Source organism: Anarrhichthys ocellatus, unplaced genomic scaffold (genome assembly GCF_004355925.1).
Source record: "Anarrhichthys ocellatus isolate YVR2014 unplaced genomic scaffold, GSC_Weel_1.0 scaffold13, whole genome shotgun sequence".
Lineage (NCBI taxonomy): Eukaryota > Metazoa > Chordata > Actinopteri > Perciformes > Anarhichadidae > Anarrhichthys > Anarrhichthys ocellatus.
Window position 1 is genome coordinate 4,208,491 of NW_022280043.1, and position 27,462 is coordinate 4,235,952.

The window sequence follows — 27,462 nt, forward strand, 5'->3', positions numbered from 1 at the left end:
CTGTTAAGGTGACATGGCTCCTCTGTCTACTGCCTGTTTCCCTGGAGACTGATTGCAGGAAGGCAACGCTCTGACAGGGAGAGACCCCCAAGGCTAACTCATTACAACACACTCACACACACATACATCCACCTTCAAAGGCGTTACCAACACATAGGGACCAACTTATCACTATGTGAGTGATGTGTTGGTAAGCAACGTGTATTTGCTCTCACATCTGAGTCAATAAGGTGAAGGTGGGGACTATTGGGGAAAAACCCTCAACTAGATACTACGTGTGTGTGTGTGTGTGTGTGTGTGTGTGTGTGTGTGTGTGTTGATTGAAATAAAGAAGCTCAAAAAAGCTCATTATCTCTGCATGCTGTCCACCAAGCCATTGATCAATACACACTTATCACACACTTGTGCACAGCTGGACAAAAAAGAGGGGAATACACACACTTACACACATAACACATGCATCCACATTCAACCATACATAGTTAATGTGACAGTAAGCCTTGCTGTTGCTAGAAACTAATGGAGCCCTGCCAGCCAATTATAATCAAGAATTATCCGTGGTCATGGTATAAAAAGAACAGAAATGAACAAAAGGCAAGCATGTGTGCACATATGTCTCCGTCACAGTGGAGTCATTCACTATATAGGCAGAGTAAGTGAAGTGGAAACAGGCGGAAACGAAATGCTCTTGACAGTGTGATGTGCAGAACTGAGAAAAAACAACTGAGCGGCCAACAGACAGCTGGAGGTAAAAGTAGTGAGAGAGAGAGAGTTAGAGAGTAAACTCCAAGCAAATCACATTTCAGCTCACCAGTGTGACTGTGTGTTCACACAGATACGCTGCTGAAATACAAGTTTGGATTTTTCTCATTAGCGCAACAATGTTGGCTTCCTTTGCACCTAGTTTGCTTCAGTGAGTACAAATGAGATGATAGCAGAGGAGAAAAGACCAAGACAGGGAAAGAGTGGAGAGCCAAAGCTAGATGGTATTTTCCAAAGGAAGTGCAGTGTATGGGCAGACACATGTCGTCTCTATAGGAACTGAGTTTTAATCATTTATTTCTGAATATGAAATATTTAATTTGAATAACTGCATTGAAAGCTGAATCTGAATAGCACAATTTGAATACATACTTCTGCCCATAGCAGTGACCCATAACCACATTGATATGAGCAACAAATGTACAACACTTACTTAATGCCATTAAGGCCGTGGAGAATCTGCAGAGTCCCTAAATAGATACAGTTACACACTAACGCACTCTATTTTCCAGGAGGCTGACTTACAATATATATTCATGAACCCAAAATGCAATGTAGATTCTGCTTAATAATGTCATGAAGGAAAGGCTGAGTAATATGTGTTTAAACTCAGAGTGCACTCTCAGATTAAGAGGGTGTTTGGCGATGAATACTTATCAGCAGAAATATCTGATCTGAGATGCTGCAGTCTTTAGGGTGCTCAACTCTCTTCTCGAAGAGGACGGCAGGCTGTTGAGTTCACCACACAACTTTGGTGATCTTGAGAGTGAATGCACTTTGTCTTTTTTGTGTATTATATTCTGCAGTTCAAAACATAGTCCTTGATCTGATGAACCCAAATGAATCATTTAAGTGAGTGATTTTTTGAGAAACCAAAGTACTAAATGCAGCTAGTTTTTTTTTTTTGTATGTATTTGTTTGAACTGTTTTTTTTTTTCGTGAATACTTTCATGCAGAACGCAAATATTATGCGGCAAAAAAGCGGCATTGTTTTCCGAAAGAAGCCTGCATACCATATCCATTCTTACCTTTCACAATAAAAGCCCGGGACATATATTATTTACAGGCAGGTATTCTGGATTTTTGTGTCTTTTATTTGTGTGAAGGCTGAATATGTTTTGCTTTACTGCTGATTCCTGACATTTTGCAACTGTGTGCAGAATCTATTTCACCATATATTCAACAGGTTAAAAGAGCTTTTGAAACTGAACATTGACACCAATCTACTCAATTAGGAAATAACACCTGAAACCTGGTGAACTAGGACAAAATCCAATCTCTGGTAAAAGCCACTCTAATTCATCCTTGTTTATAACAAATTGATACATTAAACAAAGAGAAAACAATGTAGGTTTAACTGAGATGTATGTAGGTTTTTTATTAGTTCTTGTTCCTCTTTTCTCAAAAATGTAAATAAGTCTATATTTTTCTTATTGTCAACAAATCCCATAAAAAGAACGAAACCAACAATGACTTGATCACGCCAACTGTCACAGTGTGTTCCTCTGTCACTCTTCTTCAGCCACATTCTCCAGGCTCCTCCATTGCCCTTTTCCTTCCATCCACCAGATGTCCTCGGACTTTCACTCCTTTCCCTCTCACCTGACTGACACACACACACACACACACCTGCTTCTAATTCCCTCACCTGCTCTGACTGGCTTCCCTGCTCCCCACCTACCTCCTCAGCTGCATCACCCAATCACCCACCTGTTTTCCATTCCTGATGATAAGATCCAAATACCTGTTCCTTGTTAGTTTCCTGCTACCTGTTGTAGGGTCTACTGTCTCACTTGAACTCTTGATACCTGGAAGCCCACCCATACTCTTGTTTCCCCATTATTCATCCTGCTGCCTCCTCTACTGTCTGCATTTGGGTCCAGTCCCTGTTGCCTCATACACCAGCAGTGACATTAACAATCATTGCCTGTGTTGCCAAAGCCTGATATATCTTATTCCTCTGTGCCATAGAGCCTAAAACCTACACATTCATGAGCCACACTGTTGAACTGAGTTCCTTCATACACATTCTGCTGTAGATACTAACAACAGTGCCAAAGCCATATTAATCCACTGCTGAAAATAGTCCCCAACAGATTACGGTTAACTCCTGTTTGATGAACGTTAGCTAAAATCTGCAGTGACCTGCTGTCTGAGGAAATTACTTGTCTCAAGTTTTTTTTAGTTGTTTTGGTGTTATATGGGATAAAGAGTGTTCTGTATTTATCAAAAGCATGCTATCATGATCTGCAGCCATGCTAGCAGTACAGTAAACTGTGCTTAATGATTTAAGCTAAATGCTCACATCAGCATGTTAACATGATTCCAATGGTATTGATTGCTTTTTGATGCTGGCAGGTGTAATGCCGATTTGATAATTGCGCTAGATAAAAGGTCAGGAGATGCATTTTATACAATTCATCCTCTGCGGACCATGAATACTTGTACCAAATTCCATGACAATTAATCCAATAGTTGCTGAGATATTTAATTAAAAATAAAGAAAACAAGGAAAGTCAAGGGATCACCAAAGTCAGTAGGATTCATCCTGTGTGGAACATAAACGTGTGTAGAAAGCTGCGTGACAATCAATCCATTAGTTGTCGAGATATTTCATTCTGGACCAAAGTGGTGGGCCAACATACAGACCCACACACCGACCGACAGACGGACTGACATTGCGATCCGTAGAGAGCCAGAGCCAAGCTACCAGCATGGTTAACAAGGTTGCTTGATGCATGACAATTATGGATGAGGTGAAAGCAAAGAATGGCAGAAGCTGAAGCGGTATAACATCACCTTATTTTTGTTGGTATACCAATGTGTATCAGAAGCCATTATTTAATGTACTCTATGGCCACTTACCGACAAAATAGGCTTTGTTAAAATAGCTAACATGCACGCTTTCTTATTACCACCGCTTTTAACGTCATGTTTAAGTTACTCAGGCTTTATTTTCTTTCATTAATTCCCATTTAGTTGACACACAACCAAACATACGCTAACCAATGAAAATATATTCTGAAATGAACACATTAACTCACGAGAGAACAGCTAACAAAACAATTTAATCAGTTTCCCTTTGCTATATTATCTCTATTTCTCAATTTAGATTAAGTGTGTGCAGTTGTGTTTCTTGTGTAAATGTGTGCTTGTGTCGGCCTATATGTGTGCACACATGCGTAGGATAAAGCTTTGATGTGCTCCGAGTGTGTGAGGTGAGGGGGTTAAAGAAGCCACTGAAGTGCTATGAGTTGTATTGATCGGAAGTTCCCCAGTGCATTGATTATAAGCCCGATGAAACCAGACAAGCTAAGGATTTAAAGCTCGGCTGCAGTGATATTGAAGGGTGGAATACTTCCAGTCCACTTCTGCTCAGCGTTTTGAAGTCTGTTTTGTAAATGTTACTTCTTATTGTCTATGCTGAGGCATTGCTATGGTACACTTGCCATTTCAGCAGAGGAGTGACAGAGGACGTAGTGACATCTGGGACTCGCTCCGAGTTTCACCTTGACTTGTGACAGAATGTGTGTGGGATCTTACATACCTAAATGTTTTCTGTTATTGTAGTCTGAATATTAAAACAACCATAATTACAAAATTGACCTTAAATTTATATTGTGTTTGTGCTGCTTGGTCCTAAGAATCTGTTTGTCAATTTTCTCTCTACAGAGCTCCATGTATTCTCTGGCCCTGAAGTGTCTGATCAGCCTGTCCACAGTCATTCTGCTGGGCCTCATCATAGCCTACCATGCTCGGGAAGTTCAGGTAAAACACAAGCACGTACATCCACAGGCAGACATACTCGTAGGCCTATATATATATACTGACACAAACTAACTCACAGTCTTGCTTTGCTGAGAATCGATACTACACTCATGTCTGTGAGTATGACTAGAAGCAGGGGTGAACAGCTATTCTGACTAAATCTGCCTTTCAGCACCTGTGGAGCTCACTAATTAACACGTTTTATATCTTGTTTGTTTCAATCGTGTAAAAAGTTTAGGTATGCTAGAAAGTATTGCTAGTGTCAGAACAATCTGTGGATTTACAAAAGGGTTGCGACTATTTCAAATCTACAGGAAGTGACAGCAGCTAGCCAGGAATAAGTTAACGCACTGTAAAACTTTTTGCAAAGCTTTAGAGATTGCTGGTAGGAAGACTTTGGCTGCGTTCCAAATCGCATACTTTTTATTTGTACGTTTAGTCCGCACTGCAACTGCCCTTACAAAGTACTTACTGTTGCATGCAGTATGCATATAATTGCGACATCTTTCATAACATTGCACCTTGAACTTTGATGCTCCTGCTTGTATATCCGGAGGCTCCAAGTAGGTCTATCTGTGGGTGCACAGTACAACAGGACGCCAACTACATGATACACTCTCGTTTGGTAGGTTTAGGCAGAAAAACTACTTGGTTAGGTAAACAACATGGTTTGGGTTGGAATAAGTATATTAATCCCAGAAGTTATCTCACAGGGTGTGTCTTGTAGTAAAGTGGATGTGCCATGTAGCCTGCGAGACTGCAGATAGACCGTAGATAGAGTCAGTGAGCTGTCATCAGGGTTTCATCTGTCTGCTCTCTCAGTTGATGTGACGTATCTTACGCTGAGGATTGTGGATCAGAAAAGCCAGGAAATCATGCTGGCCTTGCATACTGCAAAATGCAATTGGATGCAATAGGACATCCTGGTATTTTTGGCATAGTGCTTTTGACAAACTATGTATTGGGACATACTAAACCTTTTTTCTGGCATACTAAATTGTATGGTAGTATTGATATTGGAACGCACCATACGTTACCTTTGGAGAGAGCCAAGCTAGCTGCTTTATGCTAAGCTAAGCTAACGCATTGCTGGTTGTCACTTCATATTTAAGGGAGGGATATGAGAGTGCTATAAATCTTCTCATCTTACTCTTGGCAAGAAAGCAGATTTCCCAAAATAACGAATGCTTCTTTAATGCCTTCACCTTTTTGTTTAGAAGTGTTTTTTTTATAAATATTTAAGCAGAGGCACATCTGAGCTCTGTCCACAGTACATTATCCAGCCAATTAATGACTTTAATGAGGGTCTTAGTGGGATTGACAAAACAGTCTGCATGGCTTTGCATCGAGTAGATACGCATTGAATTGTTAAATATACACTCAGCCAATAACAACCCTGTCATTCGGCAGATGAATTGACACATAAACAGAAAAACACACGCGCAAGGCACACAAACACACATAGCAGCAACCTCTTGTACGGCTGAAACAATCGATCAGAAATGCTTTCATGCTTCTTGATATCTGTTTTGCTGTTTGTCATTTCACTAATATAATGGTACCACGGTCATTTAGCCTAAGGTTTCCATCTGAAGCCATTTGCAATCTATGCACATTGACTATTTATGGGAGCCTTGCGGGAGTCGGACCCAATGAGTGCCCCCACACCAGCTATTACTCCCACCAGCTAAACCACTGAGCAACACTCATCCATCTCACCACATATTAGTTTAATGCTGGGACTTTTTTTCATTACGTCACAGATTGGGTGTTGCTGGAAATGTCTATTACAGTTCCAGTTGTGATGGAGATTCTGATGCATTCTGCTCTTAGGTTTAGGCTCTCCGTCTGTGGATCAATAACTAGATGGCAGATTGCTTATTCACTGACATACACAGGGGCTGATAGACTGGCAATCAGTCTGTAATGGGCAGGCGCTGTGTAATAAGATGCCAGATGATGCGAGTGTTTGTGTATATTGTTCAGCATTCATTGATAAAAGAGCCCTCGTTTCTGCTCACAAGTTTGATGTCACAATCACATACGGAGTCAGTCCTCCTCCCACGCACACCGTGGCTGCCACACGTGACAGGCACACTAACACCATTAGGATAAGAAAAAATTAATACTGTAAGGTGGACAGAGAGAGAAAAAAGATCTTCAGTTGATAAATGAGGGTAGGAGTTAGGGGAGGCGGGCTGTGGAGGTATGGGGGGGAATTGTACCAAGGTGGGGGAGGTGATGTTGGGATTGAATATCACTTTGATTTTAAGTAAGGATGGTAAGAATGTAAAAGTATTTTTACCGTTTTGGCCGTAATTTCTATTGGTCATGATGACACTCTACTCACAAAAATTGCTGAAATCCGGGAACACACTGACATTGCAGTCAGATAATTTAGGTTTCAACCACTTTATGTCAGACCGAAGTTGAGCACACCTGAAATGCCGGTAATAGTTCCCCCAATGCACAATGGGTTTGGAAGTTGAAACAGGAAGTTTAATACATCTTAAAGTTTTTTACTAAATATCTATTTATCTAATTTAATACAATGTCGTGATTACCAATAGGAATGGGAAAAAAAGAACTACGGTATAGTAAACTGGAATTATCCTTTAAACTGTTGCTGAATGCTCCTTAAACCTGCAGTTAACATTTTTTTTGGCTACTTGGTGGCAGCAGAACAAAGTTCATATTGTAAATTTGTCAGCAAACAGTTGCTTATTTACGTATCCAGCAGTTACGTAGAAACTTTTCATCCATTTGGAGTCTGCTACTTAACACTCTGCTATTGCGTATACATGGGGCCCATAGAGCAAGCGCACTAGCGTTTCCTTTAACCCCGCCTCCCAGCCCTCGGTCCAGCCCTGTTCTCGGGCTTATTCACATGAACGGAGAAATATAAAAATAACTCTGGATTCAGCTATTAGTACATTTTACAACTTCAAGACCTAATGCTTTAAGTGTACGGGCCATTCAAGTGTTTGTACTGGGAAGTTGATTCCCCTCAAAAAATTATCCGCTGAGTTACAGACGTCTCTTTCCCAATGTAAGTCTATATGAGGAACTCTTTTTGGGCCCAAATGCATCATGTGGCGGACCTGGAAATTGTAATTCCACACCGTTTGGCCACTGTATAATATTTGCTTCAAAGCCCTGTGTGCAGCATCCTAGAGTGCATGCTTTCATATATGTAGGCTACACCTACAACCATACACGTGTTTCATTAAATGCATGTTCATGTTACTATTCAGTACCTGCCTGCTGGCGCTGAGCCTGTTTGCTTAGGCTATATACATGAGCAGCATAAGAAGTGCCAGTTTGTCTCTGCTTTTGGATGCTTCAAACAGAAACACACACACACACACACACACCAGGAGAAGTAACGCTGTGTGAAATGAAAGGCATTGTTCAATAAAGATCTCATTCTCAGATTATGACACACTCTGCTGGAGCATTTTGCCCAGCATGTAACAGGATATTACATGCACGCACACACAAACATATACACATGCGTGTGCGCACGCACACACACACACACACACACACACACATACAGGCTACATTTGCACAGACGATGCTAGAGATCAGATTGATGTTATCGGGTTTAGCTGGCATTTATACCACCTTTCTCTCTCTCACACTGATATCCATTTCTCTCTCCCTCCGCATGTCTTTTATCTCACTGTACTTTCTGTTTACCACCATCAGTGTGATTCTCTTTTTCTCTCTTTTTTCTTTCTTTCTCCTGCTGCTTCTTCGTCATTATCCGATTAGATCTGTCTCATTTCTCCTCTACCGGGCCTCAATTCAATTTGGTTGTTGGGTTTCACATCCTTTCTTCCTGACTCCTCTCCTGCCTCGTTACTCAGCATTCAGCTTCTCACCTGTACCCTTCTCCTGGTGTACTTTAACACTCGCCTGCTTTTCTCTCCGCCTAAAACCCCTCACTGTTTTTTGTTTTTGTTTTTTCCTTTTATGTTTTCCCCTCTCTTTTGTCTCTCGCATCTTTCTTCTCTGCCTTAATCTTTTTGATGTTTCTTGCCTCTTCCTCCTCTCTTTTCATCTTCACTGTTTCTTCTAATCTGTCAGGGGACAACTCAAACCATTTGTGCTCAAATAGTCTAGACTGTAGTGAATTCATTGTTAATCATCACAGATTACAGCCTTGTTCACTGCCATCAAAGAAAATAATTCCATATATAGTTCTTGTAGAAGAGAGAAAATTGTTTTCAGTATAAACTAAATGCTGTAACCGACATAAACGTAAAGCAAACGTGTGTCTCATTTATATGGTTTTGTTACAGTGAAAAATGAGCTGACATGAGGACGTTTTCATTTGAAGTGAGAACATTGCATTTCTGTGAAGTGCATTTGTTGTCAAAAATTACAACAAATGATAACTTGGAACACAAAATATCTTCTATAACTTTCTTTAGTTTACTGCATGTTTAGATTAAATCAGTGGAGCACAAACTAGCACATTGCCAACTCCTCTAAATTATTTGACAGTAAGATAATTGCAGTTGAAATACACAAATGTTACATTTTGTCATGTTCCAACATTTCACTGGGATGGCTTCTGATTCTTACCAAATTTGATAAAGCCTGTCACGTTCTCTCTGTTGTTCTCACATACTTCTTTGAGCAAACTAATCTCAACAATCCTCCTTAAACTTGTACAATATGCAGCCGGGGTTCTGACTGTAACAAAAAGACATCATCCTTATAATTACCATCTCATCATCATATATTAACAATTTATCAGATTGTATCCGTGTATCAGTGCAGATGGGTCTGAGACCCTTTACTATATTATCTGTAAAAAAGAAATATAAACATTTTGGGGATACATTAACAATTCCATTCAATACAATAATGATACATGAATTATAGATGTTTTAGTGTTTCATAATAGGAATTTTCTTCATTGATACAACAAATATAGTCTTCCAACTATTTAATAACTCTACATTTTGATCGTCAGCCTATAGCTATTACATACGTTCATAAAGCAGTGATCATAATAATTCAACTCCATTATTACAACAAGACATGCAAATTGGTGAAATGCTGATACTAAAGGACAAAGCTTAAAGTAAAAAAAGGGAATGTACTTTCTCTTCCTTTACCTCTTTGGGTGAATGTCTTCGTCCTGATAATATCTCAAACCTTGACAAAAATGTACATCTCTCAAGTGCTTCTTCAGATAGTCGGTGTTCCGGCTGGTATTTCCAATTTGCATAAAAGCACAAGATTGGACTGCAAGTGGCCATCAGACCCCGCTGGCTCTGGCTCGGTGAAAAGGTTTTGACATTTTATTTAAAAGCAGTCTAGAATTAATCATTTCAGTTCTTAACAGAACAGTTTGTTCCTACACATCTACAGGTTCAGATGATTAAGATTTTCTCTTATGAGTGGTTGTATTAAGATTTCTTCAGAAAACAATGAGTTGCACAGGTTTAACTGAACTCATGTTGTCCTCAAAGGGGAGCACACGTCAACATATGTTAACAAGTGTTGGGGAGTACGTTTGTAACAGTATAGAGCTTTTTGTGGCTCCAGAGGGAGCTACATAAAGTCTGCCTCAGGTGATGTAACTTGAGTCAGCGTCGGTGAAGTCGGAAGACTACAAGGTTAGAAAAAATAAATAAAGAATCGGGGGGGGCTGTGCAGCTACATTAGCCGCTATTAGCATAACACACCCAACCCTCTGCACTGTCGGCTTTCAAGTTGCACTGTGGGTAATGTGGGGGCCAGGTTTGAATATATGCTTGAAAAAAAATAGTCCTTAAATATATATTCACAAGGGTTTTGGGACAGAGAAACTTTAACCAGACAAGATACATTATATTATTGTGGTATTTTGCTCAGGTCATATTTATTCATTTTATACTGTGTGTGTATACACGCCCACTTTTCTCTGCATAAGATTAAAAAATGAAACACTGACTGTTTGCTTCTTTGTAAGATTTGTTGTGGAATATTTCTTATGACTAGTCGGGAGAAGAAAGTGAAGGTTTTCTATCAATATAAAGTAAACAGAGTTTTGATGAACGATCAAGGTTTGTAAAGTCAATTTATTTGCTTGCAAGCAAAGAGAACCGTCTCACAGACACATTGCAGTGATCTGTAAGAGTGGTCTACCTAACAGTCACAATGCATGGACATTTATACTCAGACGGCTTCCTGTTATCTGCTTAGCTAACAAGAATACACAAAGAACACAATAAAAGGCAGGTCATCCTTCAAGCCTTAGTATACTTCATTTAAGACAGTCAGGAAGATGCTTTATCTCCTGTTTGCAAATCCCTTTGTTCACAGTTTGCCTTACAATAAACCGTTTAAATCTCACAGCAGATGCTTCCTTTGAAGCCACTGTGACATTGTTAAAATGACCATTGCAGAGACAGAATAGACATTCTTTACCCTCACACATCATATATGCATGCAAAGGTTTACGCCTTTACAACTTCAGATAATGCGTCACAAAGGAAGTCAAAGGTATTTCAAACAGAGGATCTCTGTTAGTCAAGGCCTCTCTGTGTCTCTGTCTTACGAAGAAGAAAGAAACAGTGCACAATGATAACAGATACGAAGAAGAAAGAAACAGTGCACAATGATAACAGATACGAAGAAGAAAGAAACAGTGCACAATGATAACAGATAACAAGACACCTGGATACTAAACTAATTAAAGTCATCTACTGAAACTACAGTTTGGTGTCTGCTCTTTTAGGACTTACATTCTTTAAACCTTCACATGAGACTATGACATATTTTCCCATTACAGATTGCATCACTGATTCTCTGTTACTGTGTTTACACACCAGATGACATATTGAGACAATTATCTTACAGATATTATTAGAGTTTGAGATTGTTATCACCACCGTGAACTCAGGAGGCTTTTTGAGAGAGCTGTGATTGACTGTCCAATCTGTGCAACCACACACCATTAGTTTGAGTTAACATTGTACCCGAGTGAATAACATTGGTCAGGAATAATGGAGTCTGAGGGTTGAAATATCATTGGTCTATCTATGATGAACCAAGAAAAACACTCTAAAGACGGCTGTAACGATGAACCACAGTTTCCAAGTGGCCAATTAGAAGGATACATTATAAATAGGGCCAAAACCAAGCTAAATGTTTTCTTAAAAAACTATCTGCAGATAGCTTTCATGTGTTTTGTGTAGCATCCACGGATGTCCATTCACGCACATTCATGTGATTGATATTCTGGTCTGTTGAGTATGTCACTAATCTGCCATCTCCAGTGGCCTTCTCTTTATTTATTCACACATACACACACACACATTTCCTACAGCAAGAAACTGAACGAAAAGATTAATTTTAAGCTCATACACTTGCAAGAGATTCAGACTTGAAAGGCAAGAATTGAATTGTTGTTGAATCTAATCAAATAGAAACTCTCAGAGAATGTGTGAGAAACGGATATTTCTCCAGTCCATTAGTGCACTCTAAGCATTGGTGAACTTTGTTATTCAGTTACTTTTAAAGGATTTTAGAAACAGTTCATTCATCAGGAAGACACCAGCTTGGCACTCACAGCCACTCAAGGCGGGCAGATGGTATTAGGAAAATAAAGTGAGCGCTAGTTTTCTAAAAAAGGATTGTCTTCTTTCAAGTGAACCTGCAGTCCTGAGACGTACTTGGACGGACATTTCACGATGTCGTGTTCTGCAAACTCTGCATAACGTACATCCGCCCTGGGAACTGTAATAGAATAGAAAATGAGAGTGAGGTATAAACCACAGCATCCTCCTTAGACTGTAGACATGAAAGAAGCATTTCAACCGCTCATTTCAAAGAAATGTTTTCGGATGCCATTTGTGTCTTACCAGCCTCTGGCCATTTTTAGAAACGGTTTGTTTTTCGTATTGACTGAAGGAGATTCCTGGTCTCAAGACACCACTGGTGGAATCCTTTCTTCACTCTCTCTTAGTTGCTATTTTTAGACTTTCTAGTTGCAAGCTAGGCAACATCGCTTATACACGAACCAAAACAGTGAACCTTTCCTCATCTCTTACACTTTCCAACACTTCCTTTTCACTTCCATGACACCCTCTCTCCGTCCTTTCCGCTGTTGTCTGTGTAGAAACAGTCCCGAGGGTGTTCCCGCAGAGCTGCAATTACAGTCGAGGAAAGCGTGTTACCCTCTCTGCATATTTGCGTATATCTGTGTGAATCTCTGCTTGTGTGTGTGTTTAGCTCGTCCCAGTTATTTTCTGCCTGCTCCAGGAATTTCCATGCTGTAGGACCCAAACATTTCCCAGAGGTGTGTCTATGTGTGTTATATGCGTGCATGCTTTTCAGTGTTCCCTCTGTCACAGTGTTCTTCAGTGATTAGAGCCGTCTCCATCCCAGACTGAGATTTCTTTTCTCCCCATGTGAAATGCCGATTTGAGGCTGATTTGCCTGCATCTACGTCTTTTTTGAGAGCTCGACCGGGCCGTCTGGATGTGTGTATGCACGTGACGTGTGTGTGCATGTGTGTAAAATTGTGTGCCTCTGCATGTCTCGCTTGCTCGCTTGGCAGAGACTGGCCAGCACTGTGTCTGGTTCCGTGATGAGAGGCATCTGCAATCAGGGACTTAACACGATTACTAAGGTACGATGGCCGCGGACTCTGGAAGGGGTCGAGGCATGGGTGGATGGATGGAAGGAAGGCTGGAGGGGAAAGATAGGGGGGTGACAAGTCCATCCGGCAGGTTGTAGATGTAGAAGTAGGGGACACTTGAAGTGGAGAGTCTTCTCTTAGACGTCACACCTCCACCTGTGAAAAGACCTCAGCCTATCTTTGGTGCTGTCATTTTCACACATTTATACTTTTTTTTTTTTTTTGCCTCCATACTCTCCCAGTGGCCTGCTTTTTGTTTGTCTTTTCCTCTTCCTGTTTTTGCCCTCCTTCTGTCTTGTCCGCTTTCTGTTGCCTTTCCTTGGCCCTCTGCCCTGTGATGCCACGTTTTGTTAAAATTAAGAAAATAACAGAGGATTTACCATGATCTTGTTCAATTTTCCCTGTGGGCTTGTTCTTTATGTCCCAGTTTACTTAGCTTTGCTGTTCCCTGACCTCCTTCCCTTTTTTCTCATGCATTTGAACTCCCTCTCACACACACACACACACACACACACACACACACACATACACACATACATACATAGATAGACAATCCCTACCTCCTTTTCCTCTTCTCATGCTCTCCACCCTCATTCCCTCCCTCTGTCCTAGTCATATACGGCCAGTGGCACTCACTCACTCCCATTGACAGATGACTTTCCTAATGGAATTTAATTATTTATCCCTTCCTCATGGCGATTTAGCCAGGAAAAGACCAACAGCAGGAGCGTGAGGGAGGACAGGAGGGGACGGGTGGGAGGAGGAAGGGAGAGCCGCTCATTTCCTTCAGTGGCAAGAAACTGGATCACCTCTGTTTTGATTTGGAGACATGTCATTCAGAGAGAGGAGGATGGGGAGTGAGGGAGGAAAAACAGGGAGGAGAAAAAGAGAGACAGGGCTGGATGAATAATGACTGGTTTGCAGACAAAAAGCAATGATCTGAAGTATGAATGAATATACATGTGTGGTGTCCTACTCTCAAACAAGCACACACACAAACTAATTTTTATCACTTAGGAGGACACTGCGTTGACTTGCATTCATTTCCTGGAGAGTTACCATAACTATTATCCATCTAATATTTATCCATAAAACAAGTCTCAACCCTTAAATTCAGTGGCTTACCTCATGATAACCAGCATTGTGTCCCCAAATAGGACGTGAGTCCCTGCAATCTGACTGCGACTCATTTATGTGCCCAAAATGTGACTCTACACACACACACACACACACACACACACACACACACACACACATAAACCTTTGTAAGTGTTAGACAACCTGTCTGTGCTTTCCTCTCTGTACCTCTTCACTCATTGTCACACACCTCTCCCTCTTACTCCCCAGATCTCCTTTTTCTTTCTTCTTGACTCGTCTCTCTCACTGCGTTTCTCTCTTTTTGACTTCCCCCTCTCTCTCTCTCTCTCTCTCTCTCTCTCTCTCTCACTGGGGATCCTAATTAAGCTTGGCTGCTCTTTGATGTTGTCGCCTTGGCAACAGTCACCATGACGAGGCTGGGTCTGCACACTCTTCCTCAAACTCACTCAGGCATACACAAATACACACAAGTACAGTACACACATGCACACACATGCACGCTCACTGAAATCATTAAAGAATACGGGCAGCGTTTGACCCTCGGTTCAAATGACGGCTTACACAATGACTCGGGCGTGTGCGTAGGCTACATATGTGTGTGCACACATGTTGATTATGTGCACAGCAGAACCAGGGAAACACTCAGTGTGTGTATCCAAAGATGGTTGAGAAAGTGGCAGAGCTTCAGTCCGCCTTCCCTCTGACAGTGAATAGTTGGCTATGACACAGAGCGGCTGGCTGTCATGCCCGCTTGTTCTAAAGTTTGACCTGTGATCGTAGTTTTTTGTTTTCCAAAATAAACGTTTGTGTGGGCTAAAAGCCCTCGGGATGAATCATATGGTAAAGAGCAATTGTTAGCACCGGCTGTTTGTCGAGGCAGCAGCATCTGGTAAACTCTGCTGCTTTACAGCAGGGGAGTTCCTCATTCTCTCACTGTGCCCAGGCCTTCCTTTTTAGGATGTTGTGCGTCTCTTTCTCTCTTTAACCTTTGTTGTCCACTGCAAGAATCTCCACTGAAGACATTTTTATTCATAACTGAGACCTAAAAATTGTATTATATTTTAATAATAGCAATTTCACGGCTAAATTGAAATCCAATCCTGTTTCCTTTGCAAACCAAACAGTCAAGAATATTGTACAATCAAGTTCAAGTCTTCTTGATTTATATGAGGTATCCAGATATGAATATCTAGAAAATCCTTCAAACAATTTCTGTGTGCAAGATCATCATTATTCTACTGCCCTAGAAAAAATTACTGACATTTCCTGAAATTTACTGACTTCCTATCTTTATCTCCTCATTTCCTCTGCTCTTCATCCATCTCTTTCCACTGCCTTCTCCTCCCCCCCACCCCAGTTCCTGTCAGCGCCGTAAGGAAAGGAGGATCGCCCCTGTAATGAAACCCTGCTCTTATCACTTCCCTATAACAGCAGCTTTGGCAACAATATCAAGAGTAACCACAGCAATTACGAATACAAAACATCAACATACAGGGACGGAAAACTGCAATTAAAGTAACAATGTGAGGCACATGCTCATGACACCGGAAGTAATAAAGTGGTCTTGTTTTGTTTGTTTTTTAAATATTGTGATTGTTATAATTAGGAGCCTGTTTTGCTGCTTGAGATGACTTTGGTTTCATTTTAGTGAGACTTGTAGGGTACATGGAAATGAGCCAAATCACTGTGGAGAGACTGAATAGATTACTGATTAGATGGATGCTGTTTTACATCTCAAGAAAGAGACATTTACTCTAAATTGCTGCTTGTCCCTTTAATCAAAAGATCAGTCAGCTGTACTGATGAGTGGACTGTGCCAGCAGAGGATCATGATGAAAAGTGTACACAGTGGGGCATTAAAACATGTGTAACTCCTTCCCTCTTTTAACTCTCCTCATGTCCTTCCTGTCCTCGCAGCTGTTTGTCATCGATAACGGAGCTGACGACTGGCGCATCGCCATGACCATGGAGAGGGTTCTGCTGATCTCTCTGGAGCTGCTGGTGTCTGCGGTGCATCCAGTGCCAGGGGACTTTAAGTTTCAGTGGCGGGCGCGGCTGGCCTTCTCGTACGCGCCGTCGCATGCCGAGGCTGACCTGGACATGGTGTTGAGCGTGCCCATGTTCCTGCGCCTCTACCTCATCGCCAGAGTCATGCTCCTGCACAGCAAACTCTTCACAGACGCCTCCTCCAGGAGTATAGGCGCCCTAAATAAGGTCAGAAGGGTTTAGTGCTTGCAGGTGTGTGTGTGTGTATATGCACAGTGCATTTAAAAAGTGTGGTTGTCAAAGCTTCTGTGAGAGAGAGAGAGAGAGAGAGAGAGGCGAGGGGGTTGTAAAGGTATTAAGGTCAAGAGCTCTCTCTTCAGAATTAAATCTGTGTCCACCATGTCCCTTTCATTCTTGGCCTCTATCTCTCTAACAAGTCCTTCCTTCTGTCCTTCTAGTCACCCTGTTTCTTTTCATCTAGCAGTTCAATTGCCCTTCCGCTCCATTGTTATCGCTGTAGATGGAGACTTAGATGTAAGCTGTGGTGGATCTTTTTATAATACAATGTGAGATGGGAGCATGAAATGAGAACAAGATATTGCGTACGGTTCAAATGGAGCATGAAAAGGAGTTGAATGAGATTGCAATACGAGTGCGGAGAAATGTGTGCAAGCCGTGCAATAAATGATTGTGTTTGCCACGTTTGTAATCACGTCAAACGATAAACACATTATTGTAAAATCAGGAAGAAGGGATGTAGCGTGTGATGGCAAATTTGCAAAGTGCAAGACAGAGGAGGACGGCGGGAGAGATGGAGTCGATTTTAGATGGGTCATTTAGCAGGTTGTGAGTGTATCTGTGATGGCACTATTCTGACCCTCAGGTCACAGTGCTGTGGAGGAGGTGAAGCTGACACTGAAGTGTAGCTCTAGCATGACAACTCATTTATCAGCTGCTTAACTATTCCAGGGCTCAACCGCTGCTCTCAGATCATCCATCTGCCAGAAGTTGATGACAAATGAGCCACGGATAAAAACTACATTGAAAAAGGCCAATTACTCAAAGACAGTGTATAGCTTGACCCGAGTCAGAGGGCGAGCCCCGATCTTGACTCCAATTACAGTGGAGATTCTCAGAGAGCTGCCGCTATCAAAAGCTACTCAGAAAACTAATTAGTAAAGCACCAAGTCTGGGTGTGAAACGGTGAACAGGATGAGGATTCAGAGCTACGCAGTAGCCCATCAAAAAACGTGTATAACATTGTCATCTATCAACTGTGCGACACTGAGTGTGTGTCCTTGTGTGTGTGTGTGTGTGTGTGTGTGTGTGTGTGTGTATTGCAGGTGCATTTTAACACACGGTTTGTAATGAAAACCCTCATGACGATCTGCCCCGGGACGGTGCTGCTGGTCTTCAGCATCTCTCTGTGGATCATCGCTGCCTGGACCGTACGAGTGTGCGAGAGGTGAGTTGCGAAGCTGGTTGGATTGTATTTGTCGTGTTTATTCATCGTGTGCGTGCATGAGACGGACTGACGGACTGACGGACTGTGATTGGACGAGGAATTCAACTGAGCAATTCAATTCAATTGGCAGGAAATATAATCTCGGACGTGTGTGCAACATGATCCATCTTTAGACTTCAGTTTATGGGGCTTTCTCGTCAGTTGTACACTTAATTTGATCCAGGCGATGGAGTTGTTACTTCGTATGTCCATTTTGTAATATAATTGTGTCCTGAGTTTGCTCAGTTGTCATAGAGAGTAGAAATGTATTTATAACTGAATAAGTGACCATCCTTTTTGTGAGTTTAAATGCTTTTGGAGATAATCATGGAAATATGGAAAAATGTCAGTTGATTAATTAGCTTGATTAGATGCATCGTTGCCCAGCTGCTTTGTTTGGTCTACATCCAAGTTTAATTGCCATTTCCTCTCCTCTCCAAACCCAATTATCAAAAGAAGGATCACATGAAACTCAGTTAAACTGCTTCAGACGTGGTGCAAATATGTGAATGCAGAGCGTGTTCCTCTTTTTGTGAAAACAACTTTGTGTCAGATCTGCACCACATGCGGTTGCTATGGCAACAGTGTTGTGCACAGGGTACAGGAATGACTGCGGCCAGAGCTGCTGTTTATGTGTTGTGTTCAGCAACAACAAAAAAGGTCACGTGTTGGAGGTTTGACGCCCACATTCGCAGTGATGTTGTTATTTTTCTTTATTTATGTATTTTACTATTGACTGACTTTGTCCTCCGAACGCGGACGGTGTTTCCTGTTTCCTTTAGGTATCATGATGCCCAGGATGTGACCAGTAACTTCCTGGGAGCCATGTGGCTCATCTCCATCACTTTCTTGTCCATCGGCTATGGAGACATGGTTCCTCACACCTACTGTGGCAAAGGAGTCTGTCTGCTCACAGGAATCATGGTCAGTACATTCCCTCCCTCTCTTCCTCCCTCTCTCTCTCTGTCTCTGTCTCTGTGTCTCTCTGTCTCCCTCTCTCTCTCTCGCTGTCTCTCTCTGTCTCTCTCTCCCTCTCTTCCTCCCTCTCTCTCTCTCTCTCTCTCTCTCGCTCCCCTTCCCCTTGGCGCTGTCCTTGCCTCGTTCAAAGGTCAGCAGATTAGAGAGCATGCTGTCATTTGTGAGAGAAATTCTGCCATTTGTGTAATTTGGGCAATCCTCTTTGAATTAGCCTGCATCTGTGCTTCTGTGTGTTTTGGGTGTGTAGGCGTGCAAACAAGAGCATGTTAGGGGGTTGTGTGTGTGTGCATGTTATTCCCCTGTCTGTCCTCATTGCATAATGAAGGTCCCACCTTTCAGTGTGCCATGTCCTCCCACTCTCTCTCGCTCTCATTTTTCTCTTCGTACCACTATAGCGCTCTCTAGTTCCGTCACTCTCTTTCTGTTTATCCCTCTCTCATTTCCTCTCTCCTTCCCTGAGGCCATGTGTTTATTTCTATCTATCGTCCATCTGTTAGTACCAGTGTATAAGCTGCCGCCTGTATCCTCTTCACAGGTGTTCTTCCCTCCTCAAACTATTCATTTATTTCTGTCTGTTTATGTTTTGTCTTACTGGTCTTTTCTCCTTCATTTATAAAGTCTATTTGAAATAACCACAAGTTTTTGGGAAATTGATCCAACTGATCAACACTTTATTAACGTTGACATAACGTTGACACTACTTGTTCTATGTCATCACTTTAACATTCACTGTTCTGGTTAATTGGAGGCAATACGTGTCATTTAAAATGCAAGAAAATTCCAATTTTTTTTATTAGCTCAAAAGCTAAATGTCAAGTGAATTAAAATGTCAATTGATCACTTTTTTCTTTATAAGGTCAGGAAAGAAAAAATAGGGCTCAAAATATGATGATAATATGTTCCTTGGTAATATTTCTCTCATGGGACACGATGCAGCACATGTTTTATTTTGCCAAAAGGGAGAGTATGTGATTAATAGAAGACTGTGTGTAGCTAAATGGATGAGAATCACTTCACAGTGGGGGCTCACCTGAGTTGGGTATACTGTCGTTTTTTAACCTAATTGTGTAGCAATATTACTTTCCTGAAATACAGACTCATGCAATGCATTAAGCACAATCTGATCAATGTGTTTCTCAAAATGGCATTCCTACAAAAAGATGAAGAAGTGATGATAAAAACAAGCATTAGAGCTTCTGAATTGTTTTTGTTTAATTGGAAGAAAATATCTGACCATAAGCTGCTAAAACAGCATTTTACTACCAATACCATCACTGCATTAATCTTCTGTATTCCATTTCTGGACTTGAATGCTCAGTCCTGTTGTTATGGTAAAGTGTGCCTGAAGTCAAGCAGAAAACCTGGTTGAAGCCAATGTAGAAGTGCCTTAATGCAGTTTAATGAGTGCTGGATGATTGTTGAAGAAAAATCAAGAGGGAAAATCAGAAAGCGCTCAACATAACTCTCAAAATCATAAATCTGCCAATATTTTACACAGAAAGGTACTTGACTTAATGTGATTACTTGTGTCGTTTTGGAAACTATTTCACTTTTAGTCTCAGTAGTGTGAGTGTGCAGCACTGGCTGGATCATAGAGTCACATAGATCATTTTGGAGTCTATATATCTCACTGTGTCTGTCCAGCCTCCCCGTATTTGCCAGCTCACCTACTTTCTTTACTGTATAGTCCATTAAATGTGTAAATAAACACATTCATGCACAAAAACACACTGACAGACCCCCATTTGCTGGATGAATCATCCAATCTGTGTTTTGGAGTACAACTCTTACTGTAATGTAACACACACTCACAATGACACACACCAGGGGGTGGATGCAGAACATCCCAAGCCCACTGTTACGGACCTCATCCTCCACACAGCACTGACACAGAGCTTGACATACACTCTTACTGTGACTCCCACACACACACACTCTCTCCTCTCCTGTCACACAAACACACTCTGACTGCTCTCTTCAAAAGGGGTGAATTTGCATTGATCATCTGAGAGGGAATGAGAATGCAGGTAGAAGGTGAGGGAGACCAGGGGCAGCAGGTCATCGGAAAGCGGAGCGGGAGAAAATTGAAAAGAAAAATTTTAAAAGGGGTCAAAGGTCGAGGGCAGAGAACAGGATATGAGTTTTTGTTTTTTTTCTTGCTTGCGAATTATTGTAATGAGTTTCTATAGGGGAAATTCTCGACGTAGTTACTATGACAACACATGAAGGCCAATAGTGAGGGAATATACCACGAGGCTACCGGGGGTGGGCCAGGTGTATGTGTGTGTATGTGTGTGTTTGTGTGTCGTTGTGGGTGGGCGGATGGTGGTAGACTGCCACAACATGTTGTTGTTCTTATATACAGCAAGAAAGGTGTGTGTTGTCTAAATCACAATGTCTGTATTTCATTTATATATATATATATATACAGTATATATCCCCCGTTTAGCATTTATAGGCAGCATATACACATTATACTGTAGTTGTAAGCAGATAGTGTTGAATGTATTCACGTATTTGTCAACTAGGGTAAAAGTGGACGCTGGTGTATAAACAGATAATAAATGACGATATAGTAAAACAGTTATAATTATATAATATGTCTTATAGGCACAGTTATATATGTTTATACATTGTCTTATATCTGCGTACAGCTCCATTATAATGTGTTATAAGCCTTTTATCAGCTGTTTATATACTGCTTATAAATTCCAAATGGGGTCAGGGGTTAAAGTAAAGTGATAGCGTATGTTTGTGTGTTTGTGTTTGTCTGCAGCCTCTTGATATACTGTCGTTCTGGAAGGTGGACGAGATGTAGAGTAGCTGCCATTTCACATCTATTTTGTGCTTTTGTCTGCCTCTTAAGTGCTTGTGCTGCGCTCTCTAAATGAGCAAATTAAATGTCACATTTTTTCTGTTAAATGTCTTTCCCACTTTTCTCTGTGTGTTCCTGCTGACCTGTTTGGGGAAAGTACTTTCCACTGCATGAAGCTCAAAGAGATGCAGTTTTTAAACCTGTAGTGTGTGGATGTTACACAGAAGCACAGATGGGTGATTCCCCCTTTTCTGACAGCTTCGTAGATGGCTGCGCTGTAGTGGAGGAAGCGAGGGAAACCCGGGCGTATGAAACAAATCACAGCCATCATCAGCCGTGTCACTCTGGAGATTGCACAGGGAACCCTGGTGAAATCAAATGGATGCCGGCATATACACAAACAAACTCGAGCACACGCAAACATATATAGCCTTCGATGACAAACCAATCAGCACCCTACTGTTTGTGACCGATGAGGACAAATTTGAGCGCACATGCATACACACAGTTGGATATGTGCAGGTCTGCACTTGTACACACTGTACTGAAGCAGTTCGTCGAGGCTTCTTTTCCCTAAAGCACAGACATGTATGAACGCTCAAAGGGTTTTCCATCATATTTTATTCATAGTTGTTGAATAAACACAAATAGAGTGGGTGAGTGTGTACACGTGGGCACTAATGCCCGTTTGCGCTTTACATTTCACTGAACTCAGCCAAAGTTATTTTTGGGAAACCTGTGTTATCATTCAAGAGTGTGCACGACGGAGTCTTGGCTATTTCTTACACGCTTGAAAACGTTGCATGGTCCCTCGCTTTCCCTCTCTAACTCACCGTGTTTCTCTCCTTGTATCTTTTTATTCTCTCCCTCCCTACATTTCCATTTGACACACTTAATCTTAATTTGTTATCAGGAGATAAGTGACCTCATTAACGTTGCCTTCTTCTCCATCTTTCTCCTATTGTGTGCACGCACCCTAGCCTCCTCAATTCAACCGCCCTCCATGTTTCCTTCCGTCCCCATTTATATTTACTCATAGCTCTACACTCTCTTTATCTTTTTTTTCCTCTCAGTGCTTGCCCCTTCAGAGGAACCTGTGAGCACTCAACAGCCCCATTTAAAACAGTATCTAATCGGAAAGTTAATTAAGTCTGTCTTCCTGCCCGTGTTTCTGCTCCTCTTCTCCTCTCAGGCATGTCTTTCTGGTTGAGAGACTGCTGTCACTCTCTCCCAAATTAATTTGCCATATGTCCCATGTGGGCCGAGCTGGAATACAGACAAACCAGTCTGTGTTTCATACTTTTACACTTCCTGCAGGCCTCGAGCCTCCGGTGACAGGAAAAGACTGACGCCATGTAATTCAGATTGGCAGCATCCAATTAAATTAAATTAGGTGGTGTCAATCTTTGATGTGTTTTTCTTCTATAAAGAGGATCTTTTTCAGCTCAATATAGAGGCGATATAGAGGGGATCTCACACCAGATGGATTGGAAGTGAAAATAGACTTGGCGCGCCGCTCAACATGAGGAAGTGTGGATGTGGAACAGAGCTATCCCTCTTAATCCCCTCGCCTCTCCAATTCACTTCTCCTTCTGTCATACGGCTCCCTTCCTCACATTTGTCCTCACTCCCTTCAATCAACTGAGCTAATTCCCCGGCCGAAAGCCACCAATTTACCAATTCGTCCTCTTAACTGACTGACTCAGTGCTCGGTTTTCTCCTCATCCTCCTCCCTTTCTCCACTCTCTCAGGGTGCGGGCTGTACGGCTCTGGTGGTTGCCGTGGTAGCCAGGAAGCTGGAGCTGACCAAGGCCGAGAAACACGTGCACAACTTCATGATGGACACGCAACTCACCAAGAGGGTGTGTAGGCTCATGTGGTGTGAATGAATGAATATAGAGAGAAGGCACACGTTCTCTGCGTGCACCACTATTGGGATTCCAACAGAACTGTATTTATAAAAGTGGTTTGTATGTTTTTATTGTATGTGTCATCGTCCGCTGGGTGAATTTATACTATGTTTTCAGATTCCTTAGTTCAGGTGTTGAAAACAAGGCGGTTGAGAGCGGCTTGTTCTTTCGCTGCCCCTCCCTCACCCTTCCCCACTACTACATCACACTCTCACCCTGTATTGCTGTGACAGAGTGCCATGTTATTTGAGTGAGTGAAGGCAATAAAAGGTCATCTGTTTCTCGCCTTCTCTGTTCTGCTCCCTCACTTACCGTCCCTCTCTATCTTCCCATCGACAATCTTTTTCCTCCCACATGGCCATCCCTCCACCCTACCACCTCCCCTCTCCTCTGACATTTGTCTCTCTTACAGTAAATCCCTTTCTCTCTCTCTCTTTCTCTTTATCTCTCTCTCTCTTTTTTTCTGTCACCTTCTCTCCTCTCCTCCATCTATTTGCCCTCTCCTTCCCTTCATGCTTGCCCCCTCGCTGCCTCTTCCTCTCCATCACTCAGTCCCTCCTTCCTGTGGTTCTCTTTAATTTTTCATACAGTTGAAAGTTCCAAGTTTTAAAAATAGCTCCCATATCAAATATGTAGGGTACATTATGGCAGCAGGGTATCTGGGTGACTGAACGCGGTAGGGTTATCAATGATTTCAGTGTGGATAGAATATCGACAGAAACGTTGAACAGACTTTTTAATCAATGCTAGATGGGTCAGTCAATCCACCACGTTGGTTCCAGACTGTCATATCTCAACTATTCGATTGAAACATCTTGTTAACTGTTGGATGGATTGCAAAGAAATTCCCTTCGACTGCACTTTGTGTTTTGAGCTAAATAGCAACTAAGATGGTGTAAATATTTCTACTTGACATCAGCATGTTAACATTGTGAGCACATTTTAGCATGCTGATGTTTGCATATAGCTCAAGCCTAACAGAGTCACTCACATGGCTATAGACTCTTGTGTCAGTAGGTTTGGTCAAGTTTTCTGTCCATGCTGCTAAACAAATGGAAACGTGGGAGAGGCCGTATGGTTAATTAATTTAGTCCTTTAGCTGTTTCAACTTCCTAACTTTTCTAACTAGCAGCTCATGGTGTCCAGGTGTGACAGTGAAACTGACACTGGTTGGTTGGAGTTCTGTCACCGTAGCTGGTTATTGTGACTGTGAATATTTATGAAGGACCAGCCTCACACTAATTTCCCTTCTGAAAACTGATTTTAAATGGAAAATTATGTTTTTTTGTAACTTTTAGAAGTAATTGCAATGATATTTATTGCATGAATATAGCTCAAACTGATTTTGATCACTCCCGAGATCAATGAGAGGACTCATACTATACATTTTAAAGGGAATATTCTTCTCAATCAAGTAAACTACTCTCTGAATAAAGCCAGTCACCAAGTAAGGGAGGCGTCATACAGCAGTTTTATTCAACACAATGCAGCATGCTCCTTCGTGACATTTCCTTCAAAGGGTTTTCGGTTTATGCGGTGGTAATTGTCTCCTGCCCTCTATTACTGAAAGAGCAATCATTGAAGCTGTTGTTTGCACATTGATTTACATGGCTGGAGCCATTCTCCGCCATATCATCATAACAAGAGAATAAAATCACTCACGCTTTATAATGAATAATGCAACGATAGACTTTACATCCTGCCGTCATTGTATATGCACACACAAACACACACAAATAGACACAAAAGCACATCCCCTGGCTTTCTACGTCCATGAAATAGCATTTGAAGGATTACTAACAATGTCAAGTAAATGCCAATCAGTGTCGCTCTCAGCCAGTGGCTGCTGTAGTCGATAACGTCTGTGTTTGACATTGTTGTCTTTGTTTTTACATGTGTGTCATGTAAGAAAAAGTGTTGGTTGTGGTTGCACAGAGAGTCCTAAAACCGCAAGAAAACTTACTTCCTGTGACATCTGTGTACCGCACAGATCATTTTTAGTTCAAATGAGTGTGGTGTTTTTTTGACACTCCCTGACACGCACTTCAAAATATTTCACTCGCTTTCATTTGCGTTTTCTTCTTTCATCCTCAGATCAGATTTTTAGATGCACCCGAAAAGGCTGAAAACTTAAAATCGTATGTGGTGCAGATTGGGTGCAGAGGACCTAATCATCTTATCAAGGAGAATGATGGACTTTAAAAACATCATTCCACATTCAATGCACAGGGTTCATTTTCATGCAGCGTTCAGTGAAGTGTCCCTTTCCCTTTGATCTGAACAGTTCATATAGCCCTTAAGTCGACCATGTGTGTGAGGTTGCAAGTGCTCATGTTTGAAATCAGGACACTTGTTGCCTTGATGCAGAGTGTTGGAAGTGTGTTTTTAAAAGGATGACACTGGTCTCAGCAGTGTTCTGTGGCTACATACTGAAGTATTGGTTAATTCAGAGAAGTGCTGGAAGTTCATCAGGTCAGAGCATCCCCTTGCACATTCAAAGAGCACTCCCGACACTGAAAAAGCAGGACACGCTTACTGTATGCGCTAAGTCAGAGGAGTGGATTATTTTGTCCTTCCTTTTGATAGCACTACAATGCCAATTAGATGCCATTCGTTGAAGCCATAAGCCAATTCACTGTGTTAATATGTCTGTTTCTGAGGTCAGTATTTGTATTTCAAGCTTTTTAAGCCGCTTTGCAAAGTTGAAAATGTTACGTCTTTCTATAAATTGGCACTCCAAATGTGTATTCTGATTCCACTCTGAACGATTGGTTAAATCAGAGCACTTTTAGAAGTCCCCGTGGCATATTCAGAATTTCGCCCGCTGAATACTGAGAGTGCACTCTGGGCTCTGGCCAAGGAGGAGGTGCTGCAATGCCTTCCAATGTTTACACCATTAGTCAAATGGGAGCAATCTAACCCCTGAAGATTTCTACTAAGCTAGCTTTCACTCCACGCAGTAAAAATAACTTCTATCCGACCGCCTTTTAATTCACACGCAAGCAAAATGGATTATTATAGGTGTGGAACGTATTGAGACAGCGACAAAAATGTATTTGACACTCAGTGAAGGCATTTACACATCTCTCTGACACTTTTTACCACTTGAACTCTTCTTTTGAATGGAGCCCTGCCTAGATCTGACCCCATGTCTCTTCCCTGTGTCATTATGTCCGAGAGGGGAAGGTCAGAGCAAGTAAGGCGACATGTTGCCGTGGCACATGGATGAGGTGGGAGGTTGTTGCCAAGGTAATTGGTCTGTTTGTTTATGTTTTCTGATCCACTGTAGCACTAAGCTCCTAATCAGGCTACTAATTGCATACATAGGTCATCAAGGCTCTCCAGGGTGGTATGTAAGGGTTAGGTGCCTCGGCTTTGCCTCTCATGTTAGAAAACTGTCTCCATCACTTTGGAGAATGAAGGGGAAAAAGTCCAGGATTTGTTTTGTTTTTTAGTTTAAGCAACAAAGACGTGTCGGAGCTTAATGCTTAGTTTTTTTATTTTCTATGTGGTCGTGTCTGTAATGACAATTAAAAAATATTTCCATTCATACTGATTAAATTATAATCCACAATATGACATCAACCACTCAACATGCTGAGTTGTGGGAACCTCTTGTCTTAACAGATTTCTCATGTACCTGCCATAAGGTGTGCCGTGTAGGGGAGCAACCAGAACAGATCTTTGACCCTAACCAGCCATACATGGTTGCCCAACTACATGCCATATGGTCCGGGAATAGCTGCTGCTGCTGCTGCTGCTGTCGGGTTTTTGTTTTGTGGAGTATTTTTAGCGCCTTATGTTGAGTGTTTTTGGCCAATGGAATTTCCTCAGTTTCTTCGTTAACAGCCAGGAGGATAGAGAATGATAAATAAAGAGGGTGGTGGGGCGGATTAACTGCAAAATACTAACAGTGTGATATTATCAGTCATTTGCATGTGGAGCAGTCCTCCTGATTTTAAATTAAGGGTGAAGCTTTGTCTAATTAACTGGCCTG

At 41.7% G+C, this 27,462-nt stretch overlaps 1 protein-coding gene across 1 annotated transcript in view; it reads left to right on the plus strand.

The window, feature by feature from the left end:
- Positions 1–27,462, plus strand: part of kcnn3 (potassium intermediate/small conductance calcium-activated channel, subfamily N, member 3) — a 42,770-nt gene that overhangs the window by 7,840 nt on the left and 7,468 nt on the right. The window contains exons 3-7 of the mRNA XM_031853031.1: positions 4,435–4,530; positions 16,190–16,486; positions 17,602–17,723; positions 18,545–18,686; positions 23,307–23,417. Coding sequence (XP_031708891.1) covers positions 4,435–4,530; positions 16,190–16,486; positions 17,602–17,723; positions 18,545–18,686; positions 23,307–23,417 — 768 coding nt within the window. The remainder of the gene's footprint in view (positions 1–4,434; positions 4,531–16,189; positions 16,487–17,601; positions 17,724–18,544; positions 18,687–23,306; positions 23,418–27,462) is intronic.